The sequence below is a fragment of the Anguilla rostrata genome, chromosome 2 (assembly GCF_018555375.3).
Source record: "Anguilla rostrata isolate EN2019 chromosome 2, ASM1855537v3, whole genome shotgun sequence".
NCBI classification, from domain to species: Eukaryota; Metazoa; Chordata; class Actinopteri; order Anguilliformes; family Anguillidae; genus Anguilla; species Anguilla rostrata.
The window spans coordinates 50,490,318-50,501,283 of NC_057934.1; the positions used below are offsets into that span (position 1 = coordinate 50,490,318).

Sequence of the window (10,966 nt, forward strand, 5' to 3'; positions counted from 1 at the left end):
CTATTCATAGCCTCGCCTACAACGTGCTGCTCTGTGTTTTGCCTCGAGGAAATCTTAAAATCTAATTTTGATTTTTGATTGACAGGATGGAAAAATACACATGGTAAACTTCTGTGGAAACAAAACTATATTTGGTCATTTTTATTTGTGCAGTTTCTTTGACAAATAAAGCGTTACGAGCGAACGCCAAATACTTCACCCAACTTATTAGGACCTCCCTCTGGAATAGCACAGACACTTACTAAAAAGTTACTGGATACAATTTTTAATACTTTTAACATTTTAATACCTTACCCTTTAATAACCATACATAATACTTGTGGATTAGTTGATCATCACTTATGGATTAGTTGTGATAAGTGAGTATTTGAAAGCTGGGAAATGTTCAGTTGAGTGGAAAGTTGTGCTTATCTGAAATTTCAGCTATAGTGTTTTATGAACTGAATGGGTGCACTTATTCCATGTGTGAAGATTTTGAAGTGCTGATCGAGTAGATCTTTTTGCCTTTCATTCACAGTGCATCTCACTGAGTTGATGGTACCCTGTGTATCCGTCCAATGATCAATTCTGTGTACCTGTAGCTTCTCGAAGCCCCGTGACCCCAGCTCCACACCCCCTCCTCAGAGGAACGGAGGGGCGGGCGCGCAGGCGAGCGGCCCCAGCGCGGCCGGTGGCGCGGGGCAGCTGGGAGTGGGGGCCCCGCAGCCGGGCTCAATGGGCCCCAGTCCGCACATGGTGCGCAGAGGTGAGAGCTGCTGCTGCTGCAAACCGATGAGCCTCTACTTCTTTATGTTGTGCATTTCCTCCCATTGCTTTTTACTGTAACTGAAGATTATTCAAATAAATCGGCACAAAGTAAATATAGATTTCATGTATAATATTTAACAGTGATCGAAAAATTATCCAAAATGACTCATTTAAATGAAGTAATGTGTTAAACTACTTTTAAAATGTAGTTTTGGTATATCCAGATGATCTTTCTAAATGAGTAGACCCCTAATTTACTTTGTTGTGCATGTAGGTACCAAGAAACCTGCTCCTGCTCCACCTAAACCAGTGAATCCCCCTCCAGGACAGCCCAGTGGTCAGACACACTCATCCTCAGCAGCCAATCAGCCTTTAGCACAACCTCCCAAACCTTCCTCTGGCCACTCCCCTACCAACCAGAGCCCCAGTCCGAGTGGGCCTCAGCCCTGTGCTACACCACGCCGGCATTCCAGCAACCAGCCACCATTCCACGCCCCCAGCCACCCCCCTCCCCAGCCTCCCTCACAGGTCACGCCCCCGCCCCACACCAAAACCATGAGTCAGGCAGCAGGCGAGCCTGGCACAGAACCGTCTCCACCCAGCACCCCGACTCCACCTGACAGCCCCTGTGCCACGTCCTTCACCCCCTTTCATTCCGGCTCTCTCTCTCGGCCGCGGCCCGTACCGAAGCCCAGGCACCGGCCCAGCGTGCCCCCGCCCCCACAGCCCCCCACCAACAGTAACGACAGCACCAACGGAATCTGCAGTTCCGCCTCAAAGGTCATCACTGGTAAGTTAGCGGACGATTCTGCATGTCCCTTTTGATATTACTCAAACATTAGCAGCGCGTCACAGCGTTACCATATCAAGTGCCCTTTCTTAATGGAAAAAATGACCATGAAAAGTAAATTGACCTACTTCAAATGGTGTACTGCAGCATAAGAAAATTCATTATTGTTATATTTAATAATAATAATAATAATTGTTTTCCCTTTCACCTTTCATCATCTATTGTACAAGTTCATCAGTAATTTTGAGATATCTTTGGATTAAAAACCAATGACTTGTACATCCTGTACATTTTTACACCTGATGATACGTGAAATATGTGTCTCTTTGGTGTGTTAAATTTAAAAATGTTCAGATGGAAGCGTCACTGGTTTGTTTTCTTAATACTGAAAGCAAAATTGTGTAAGAGCCAAACACTAGCCTGAGGTGATTGAGTTACTGTTTATTTCAGTGGTGCCAGATCTTGTTTTTTTGATGGTTTTTCTCCCACCATAACTTTGACCTATAATACAGTGGTGTTTCAGTACTTAAACACTAATAGTTTTGTGTCACAATACCTTCACAGGTTGAGGATCTTTCAGTGTGGAAGGTTTGTAGTTAAAGGATATTTGCGTTTGCAGCATCTGCCCTCAGCTTTGTCATTTTTATTTGCATTTGCCGCAGATTCATTGTGGTAAACATGCTTGTGGTATTTTTGCCTGCTGATACGTTTGTCCCTTTACATCATCCATAGCTGCCATTTAATCTCCAAAAACATTTTGGCAACAATAATTAGGGCTTGCAAATTACATTTGTAAATGTTTCATCAAAAATTGTTTAAATTGGCTTTCTCTTTTGCATTTGGAGTCCTGATTAAGTTGGTCAGTTTTTCATAAAGTGTTTTGCAACCCCTGATTTACATCCATTCATTTCAGTACATTCATTCTCTCATCCTCACTAGGTATTTTTTGTAAATTTCAAGTGTTCTCTGAAACTCAAGGGAGTAAAGGAATTGTAGCAGATGACAGTTCCATCACCTTTTAATGTTATTAATAAGTCATAAAAATAAATGTTTAGAAGTTTCCATTAATGGCTTCATAGTTAGGTCATTTCATTGTGCAGAAGTTCACTTGCACTGCTCCCGCATTGCTGCATTCTGCTAAAAGCTGTCTTTTCAATGTGCAAGCTTAACTTTGGAAATAATAACCGGTTTTGGCAGCATTTGTGCATGTTGAGTATGTGCTCTGGCGGTTGTGTGAAAGTAGGGAAATTAATGATTACTGATCTCTTTCCATCCACTAGTTTTAGAATAACGCTCAAGAATAGACTTAAGCCTATTGTCAATTTGAAATTCTAGTTTTGGTTTTAAATATGGAAACAATTAATTAGAATTTCTTATTGAAATAAAAAGGTTTTCGGCGTTCTCCTTCCCCCCCTTTGTGTCCAGTGTGCTTTGCCCATTACTGTATGAAGCCTGTATTGACAGCACCTTTCTGACACAGATGCACTGCCCTCAGCTCCAGTAATCTGCATGAAGAAGTGCTTTCATTAAAAACGCCACATCATTTAATCAATTGCTCAATTATTTTAATTTAATTATTTCCAAAGAAGTATTCTCAGTAACATACAGTGGGTATAGTAAGTATTCAACCCCCTTGGACTTGTTCAGATTTTATTTTTTTTATTTTTTTTACACGACATGGAATCACATTGGATTTAATTATGCTTCTTTTGCCATGTAATAAACAGAAACACATTAATGTCAAAGTTAAAACAAATGTCTATACATGGATCTAAATGAATTACAAATATAAAACAACAAGCAAAAAAGCATAATTAAATCCACTGTGTTGCCATGTCGTAAAAAAAAAAAAAGAAAAAAAAAGTGGAGTGAGTACTTATTCCCACTGTAAACTATGGTGTTCTTGTGGTAATTAATTTCACAAAATTCACACATTTTTAAGACAAATGATTGCATTATAATTTGATAAACTATAAATTAGTCATATTTCTTGGTTACAATATTTCCTGAATTTTATTCGCTGACACAAAGAGCATATGCATCAGACACAAACTCCTTAAAGGGTCAGTGCTTTACTATATGGTGTGAATTTACAGTTTACAGTTTAAATATTAAATATTGCAGATGTCTGACATGCCATTCTGCCTATGAGCCGAGAGGCAGGCAAGGGTAAGAACACGTGGCCTATGATTGGCCAATAGCTAATGTATTGAATAGCAAACTGCCCTTCTGCCTACTAACTTGTGCATGTGTGCACTAACCCCGCTTGCCGGTATCAACCTGTACTAACATGCATGGGATATCAACGATACAATCAGTCCTGGGCTGGGTTTCTAAAAGCCTTCAATGCCTAACAGCTCTCAGTTGCTCTTTAGTGCATATAACTACTGCTTTACAAAATATATATATTGTTCAAACATTTAAACAGTGTAGAATTGGTGCTGGATTGAATACATAAGACAGGGTGATTATGTGTAAGCATTCACTAGCAGATAAGCTGAGGTTGGGTCTGTTTCACATTATCTGCAGAATAATGATTTCAATGTTAGGAAGTTTCCACCTTGGAAAAAGGTGCAAAAACTCAAAAAAACTGGTTTGTTAGCAGCACTTATGTAATAATTAATTTCCAAATAAAACCATCCCAATATAAGTTTATACTGATTAAAAATTATTGTGAAGATCTAGGCTATATCAAAGTCTTCTATTTGACCACAGATAGCAGGACTGTTGTTATCACGGGAGGTTTCTGCCATAGCCCTGCTATGCTGGAACAGTACCTGTTGCGGTGATGTGACGATTAACCTGCTATTGTGGCTCTTGTGCCTGTGCAGATTCCTCTGTGACTCTGAAAGGGCCTAGTCACACTTTGACCCCCGAGCTTGCTGCAGAGCAGCAGGCCACAGGCCCTGCCAGCCAGGAGTCTTCCATCACCCTATCCAAGGACACAGATCTGGACTCAGAGAGTACCGCCTTGTAAGGAAGAGGACACGCCCCTGCTTCTGAGACGCCACTCTCTCCAAAGCCTCCCAAACAGCCAAACGCGCCCCACTGCTCTTTCCACACACTGACACGTACCCAAACCCGTCACCACATTTCCACCGTCAGCCATTTACCCGTTGCACAAGAGCATCAGACAATCAAAACGCCACTGTAATAGGACTGCCGCAGGGAATCCTCATTGTGCGTGAGGAGGCCTTATGAATCCTCATTCTGCAGCACTGAGGAGGCCTTAGGAAAGCTGCTGCTTATTAATGGGCGATATAATTATGCAATATGAAGTTTGGAAATCAAACTGATCAAAATGTATGAATGGATCACTGCATCATCTGGGATAGTTTTGTTGACATTGATGGGTGATGGCTTGTATGTTATGGGCAGAAAAAAAGAAACTGCTTTTTCTTAATAGTTGAAGTAAGGTTGTCTTTAATGTACTTTTTCAGTTTTTGGGATGCATTTTTTCCCTAAGTATATGACCTTTGTTTAAAAAAAAGAAATCTTGATGTAGCTAATATTTTAAAACAATATAAGTACTGGAGAAGAGTGGGTTGTGAAAGTAGAAACCAAAAACCTTATTGCTGTAAGTGAAGCTGGTGACTGCAGGTTTCCAGTTGTCAGTTCATACAGTTTACGCCTGTCCTCTGCTCATTTAATCTATTTATTTCCATGAACACATTCCCTGTGATTGAAGTGTTAATCCTTTTTTTGTTTCTTGCACCATGTGGGTTATTGATGCCACTATATGCAAGTAGCGGTACATGCTGATAATTGCTTACAGGGGATATATGAAGAACAAATGGACTGTTATTGGAGTGTTATTGATGATGTTATGCCTAGTTCTAGAACCCCATTGCTATCTGATAATTACCTACTTTCACTAGCAATGTGGCAGGTTAGATGAAGGTAAATGTAGGGTGTGATTGCTTCTTTCTAAATCAGAGTAGTAACCATTGCTGCAAGCACATTCATGAAAACTGCTCACTGGCAGAATTCAGACCCAGTGGGTACACTCAACATATTCAGGCTCTTTCCTTCTTTCCACTGAGTTGTATTTTGTAATTAACAGAAACCATTGTAAAACTCAGCAGTGAAGTGGTAAAAGATTCTTCAGCCCGTAAAGCCTCGTTGCCATTGTTTGTCATGTTTTCTTCAATATAAAGTCAATACTCTGCTCAGAGACCAGAACCAAAATGGTACCACGTCTGGGCTGCTTTGATTACTTATAGAAGATTATTTGTAAATGTTTCAGTTCTCCTAATGGCCATCTTCCAGAAACTATCTTGCCTGTTGAAATCCTCTATTCCTTGCTGCCTTATATCTATATTAAGTGCACTTCGCTGTCTTGCCTTGGTCCGCACTTGAGACCTTTTTGTAAAGGCTCAGAAAAATGAACAATGGTATTCACAGAATTGTTTATGCTGCATTTAAGCCCAGCAGTCTTTCTAATTATATATAAATTTACAAAATGTATAATGCTTGGCAAAACTCCTTTTCAAAGTAATAAAGAAAATCCATTGAAATGCTGATATCAGATTCATGCTTTCGGTATGTATCTACTGCTGCAATTAAGTGCCTCCTGATGAGTGATGAGAATGGATTGATGTATACCCATCTCATCTTCCATGGTGCACACCTCCTCAAGGATTACGTTAAGAACAATAAGAATTTAAAACATGGGTCTGGAATTAGAATTCCACTGGATTCAACTCCACTCGTAATTTTCTAGGTCATTTAATCATGTAAATGTGTGACCATGCTGTAAATCTACTCTAATATCACTTGTCTTGAGGTACTCTTTTCTCTTTTTTTCAGGGACAATTTTAGCCCTTGCTCATTTTTCTCCCTGGCAAGGTGTCCTATTACTGCAGACTCCGTGATAATAGCTGACAAAGAGGTTCTGGTTTTTATTTGCAACCTAAATTATCCAGGCTTTGTGCATTATAGGGCTAAAATGAATGAATTGCTAAAGAAAGCTCTCATTTGCATTGGTGTTCCTTAAAATGCCTGAAACCACTTTATTTCTTTAACTATACACACCGCTTGCTTTTGGAAAACAGCTGAATTTAAATATTAGTGAACAAAAATGTAAATACACTCTCAGCTTTTAAATAGTACACATCAGCATACTACTGTAATGCACAGAGAAGGCCAGTCATTGTTAATTGTATAGTTTAAGAAAAATCATTGTGATCACCTCAAAATTTCAAAATGCAATGTGATGAACAGATCTTGTGACCTCACACACAAGCTACCAGTAAAGGCGTCGTGGAGCTGGACACACTATTTCTAAAAAGGAAGAAGAGAACAGAAATTAGTTTAATAGGTTTGATTTGGAACAAAAAAGATCATGGAAATCTGATGCTAAATGACAGTTACCAGAGTCAGGAAGAATGTTGACAGGCTTGTCGTAGGCCTCCAAGAAAGTGGAGGGTGAACGCAGCATGGTGCTCTGACAGAGGTACATTACTACACCTTCATCCACAAGGAGGTCATGCTCCTCCTCATCCTCTTCTGTGAAACTTTCCTGAAGGGGACACGAACACATTATCACTCCAGAATAAAAGAACAAATTCTGTAATAAAAAAAAAAAATAATTCCAACTTTACAAAATCATATGTGTTGTTATCGTAAACATGAATGGATTATATGTGCCATATTATGCATTCTGTTGCACTGATTATCTAATGCCTCAAGCTCCAGTTAAAGGGGAATTGCACTTTCCCATATGTGTTTTAAAGTGTAATTCCCCTTTAAATGGGTTGATAGTATATAATATAATATAAATATTAGCTATGGTACTCTTGATAATTTTTTGTTGCACTCATTTGATTGTACTGAGGCTGAGATTAAACATTTCTTCATAACTTAGACTAAGAATTAACATAGATTTTTCTTCTAAAATAGTTTGGCAGGTTCAACCATCACTGAAATAACTTGCCAAACTGTTTGTGAAGAAAGGCTAATGCTTACATTTACTTGTAAATGAATAGTTTAGAAATATGAGCGAATAGCATGTGCAAGCGGGGTAAAAGAAACCTCACCATTAAAAAAGATTCATTACATTATATAATCAAACTGTTCAATTTTAGGTTTCCATAACAAAAAAATTACTTTTTTGCAAATAAATGGAAAAAATAAACTTAAAAAACAAGCCCAGAATTCATGAGGTGTAGAGTTACAGTATTTATCAAGTAATGACCAGAGTGAACCAGAACCTCAACTATCCCCACTATAAAGTGCAACATTGTCTAGTACACAATGCAGTATGCATTAAACTTTGCTGTATCATTGGCCATATCACTGATCATATCACACTGGCATATCTTGAAAGGAAATGACTCCAGGGTGGTAAAATAGATTTTTCAGGACCTTATTTTCAGATTTGGGATCATATATACACAAATTACATTCCAGCCAAAGTGGAAAGTCCAGCGGTCAGAAAGTAAAAGTACCTCCATGTGTTTCTCCCACCCATGAACTCTGATTGAAGACGAAGCCGATTTCACTAAATAGTTCTACCTCCTGGCTGAAGAATTGTGGCAATTAGCAAATACAGGTTGTTTGGAACAAAATACTGGGGAAGACGCTTACTTTCTTAACCTGGATTTTATTATTATCATCTCTTCATTCCAGAAATTACTGACCGAGCGGTTTAGTAGGTGAACACAGAGACGGTACACCAAGGTAAGAGAATCCAGAACCAGGACTTCCACTGGCTGTGACTGCAGTTCAGGATCCTGCAGGCACGGGTTCAGTAAGCGGTACCTCCATGAGGGGAACATGCGGTTTTCTATGCAGTGAGAGATCACCAAAATCCTGATATCCCGCATGAGAGCGCTAGACCAAGGAAGAATCAAGCTTCAATACCTTCATCAATAGCTGAAAAGATCACACAGTGTGCATAAAATAAAAACATTTTACTTAATTCTAAATAATGTTAGCCAGTCCTTTCCTTCAAATACCAGTTATATGGTTACTGTGTCTGCGGAAAAACTGAATGCACACTGAACAAATTTGAATCTCCTGAAAAGTGTTTAAACAGAAAGAACTTTATTAGAGTTTTTTTTTAATTTTTTTTATCTACTGTAAAAACACATATCAGATTGCATAGATACAGTGAGGAACTTACCCAGAGGTCTCTTCCATTGTACTCAGATCTTTTAAAATGTCAGTTTGAACCTCTGCAGTGGACTGCAGTGGTAAAACAATATTTTAGTCATTCATTGTTTCACCTCTCACTGTTACATTTCATCATACTGAGAAGTATAGAACACACGTAAGACTGAACCTCTACAATACAAGTTAGATGCTGACAGACCCATCAGATTACCTCTAGCAAATGAATGACACAGTTGTGGTACAAGAGCAGTAGGCCAGTGACTCCATCCATGAACATATTCTTCAGGAATGTGGAGAGAAATTTCTCATAGTATTCTAGGACCAAAAAAAAAAAAAAAAACATGTCAACCAAATCAGACAGTTTCTAAAGCCACTGAAAGGGAGGTAGAATGCCCTTTGACTATTTAGCTGACCCACCAATAAAAAAAAACTGCATAGTAAGTAATTGTTGTTCGATGCCATGATCAAAATACCTCTGGTGCCACTGACTCTCAAGCTTTGAAGCAGGCAGTTTAATTGAACATGCTTTAGGTAGCGTTAATTTTGCAGTGTTACATATGTCCATACATATGCTTTGCCCAATAAAAATCTGTTTAGAATCATAGTTGTGAATACAGCAGCTATACTGATACAGTTTAGTGAAATTGGGCCGAAAAGATTCGACTAGGCACAAAAGGAAACAATGGCTACAAATAAACTGTCTAATTTGCATACTGTGAATAAAAGCTTTACCCTTCTAGCTAAAATGTGAACTATTTCTTTTGCTCGCCATCCAGCTTAGCTGTAGCAAGTGCACCCACGACGTTATTTTACCATGTAGAGACTACGCAAAGTCCATACACTTAATGTAACTTTATATTTCGGCATACTATAAACTAATAGTGATGTTTATCATTATGAATAAACGCTGTTTGTTCTGGAAACATACAGCACAATCAGCTGTGTAGGTATTTTTCGTGCTTTAGACCACGAACCTCCATTAGCTGTTACTGTTAGTCTACTTGTCAAAAGAAAAAAAAATATTGATTTCTTACGGTAACTTCCATTACCTACAATTTCGCCTCGTTTATCCTCTATAGTTGGATTTTCCTTGGTCCTCGCCACATACACCAATCTATGAATGAAGTTCAACTGACGAAGAAACAAGACCGTTAGGAAGCTCGCAGTGCTAGTGGCTTGGGGGAGGGGGGGAGTAGTTAGCCACCTGGGGGAAAACTTACATATCTTGAACTATCTAGACAGATACTAGACAGATAAAGACCAATCTAATGAAAATGTAAAATGAGTAATGTGCCTTTGTGTCTAGTTAGTTTCACGCATATGCTACGTTACCGTCTCCGATGTGTTGACTAACATGTCACAAGTCCGCAGCAGGCCTAGCTAGCTAGCTAGCAAGCTAAATAACGTCTCATCTGAATATTTTTCCATTACTAGCCGACCTATTTGATGACACTAGCATACTCTACCTTGTAATGATTTTTTTGTTTTTCAACTTCAAAAAGTGAGTTTTTGTTGTGGTTAAAATATTGCCCCAGACTACTAATTGTACTACTCATGTCATGTCCTACACTGGAAGCCATTACCCTTGCTTTTATTTCATTCAAATAAAACGTCGCGCGATGAAGTCAGGCGTAAAAGCCACAGTCCTTCTACATAATTTACTTAGCTACGAAGTAAGCTAAGACAAAGCAGTGAGCTTAAACAACATGGCTCTAACAGCAGAGGCAGCTGACTCGAAATTCAGCATCAGAGGGTTTTACATTTGAGGTATTAATAAATGTGCTTAATGATAAGGGCCATTTAAAATGTGTGATTTTAATATGTAAAATTAAAGGATTTACGTTGGTCTTGTCCAACAGGCTGCACAGAACGGCATAGAACTTTTTAATCAGTTAGACACGCAAAAATTTCACTATGTGGTTAAAACGGCAACCCTCAAATTGTCCAGAAGCTCAAACATTAGAACCTTGACCAGCAGGATAAGATTGTACATTTTAATTCGGCCTGACAACTCGACCGTGCTTTTTTCTGGTCCACTTGATGTCAACGCGAATAGAGATTCTTCTCACTTTTGTGATTCGCTTTTTGTAAGCCTTTCACAGAGGAACCAGGAGCACAGGTTGAGGTAAATAACTCATTTTTTTCCTTTTTTGGCTGATGGGTAGGCTATGCACTTATTTTACAGTGGGTTTTTCCAAGCAGTGTGAAGCTAGCGACAGTAAGCACTTTCGCGCGGTTTTTCCAGCAGTGCTACCCAATGACCAGGCCTATAAGCAGGAGATTCAACTGAAGTGCTAGCCCGTGCAAATGTTT

At 39.0% G+C, this 10,966-nt stretch overlaps 2 protein-coding genes across 9 annotated transcripts in view; one reads left to right on the forward strand and one right to left on the reverse strand.

Annotated features, from left to right (window-relative positions):
* Nucleotides 1-6,054, forward strand: part of arhgap17a (Rho GTPase activating protein 17a) — a 42,455-nt gene extending 36,401 nt beyond the window's left edge. For 3 of the 6 annotated variants that reach the window (XM_064322839.1, XM_064322838.1, XM_064322843.1), the window contains 3 exons: nt 582-745; nt 1,022-1,537; nt 4,369-6,054. In XM_064322839.1, the coding sequence (XP_064178909.1) occupies nt 582-745; nt 1,022-1,537; nt 4,369-4,514 (826 nt within the window). In that variant the 3' untranslated portion in view covers nt 4,515-6,054. Of the gene's footprint in view, nt 1-581; nt 746-1,021; nt 1,538-2,101; nt 2,126-3,661 lie in introns of all 6 variants that reach the window. The other 3 variants (XM_064322841.1, XM_064322842.1, XM_064322840.1) reach the window with 3 other exon arrangements.
* A 334-nt stretch (nt 6,055-6,388) lies between these two features.
* LOC135248333 (testis-expressed protein 47-like) lies at nt 6,389-10,541 on the reverse strand. Of its 3 annotated transcripts, none has more exons than XM_064322849.1 (7): nt 10,120-10,541; nt 9,688-9,784; nt 8,865-8,968; nt 8,664-8,725; nt 8,179-8,371; nt 6,911-7,058; nt 6,389-6,820 (listed from the first exon to the last, which is right to left on the reverse strand). In XM_064322849.1, the coding sequence occupies exons 1-7, from the start codon at nt 10,231-10,233 to the stop codon at nt 6,783-6,785; spliced, it is 756 nt and encodes a 251-aa protein (XP_064178919.1). In that variant the 5' UTR covers nt 10,234-10,541; the 3' UTR covers nt 6,389-6,782. The 3 variants fall into 3 exon arrangements, with proteins under 3 accessions (XP_064178919.1, XP_064178920.1, XP_064178921.1); XM_064322850.1 differs by having other exon boundaries at nt 9,703-9,784; nt 10,120-10,536; XM_064322851.1 differs by lacking the exon at nt 10,120-10,541 and having other exon boundaries at nt 9,707-9,786.
* Between the last annotated feature and the right edge of the window lie 425 nt (nt 10,542-10,966).

Coding starts and splice junctions, on each gene's coding strand:
- LOC135248333 (XM_064322849.1), bottom strand. CDS start 10,233: ATGGCTTCCAGTGTAGGACATGACATGAGTAGTACAATTAGTAGTCTG. Junction 9,785..10,119: donor AACAAAAAAATCATTACAAG/GTAGAGTATGCT, acceptor TTTCTTCGTCAG/TTGAACTTCATTCATAGATT. Junction 7,059..8,178: donor TTCACCTACTAAACCGCTCG/GTCAGTAATTTC, acceptor TGTCCCCTTCAG/GAAAGTTTCACAGAAGAGGA.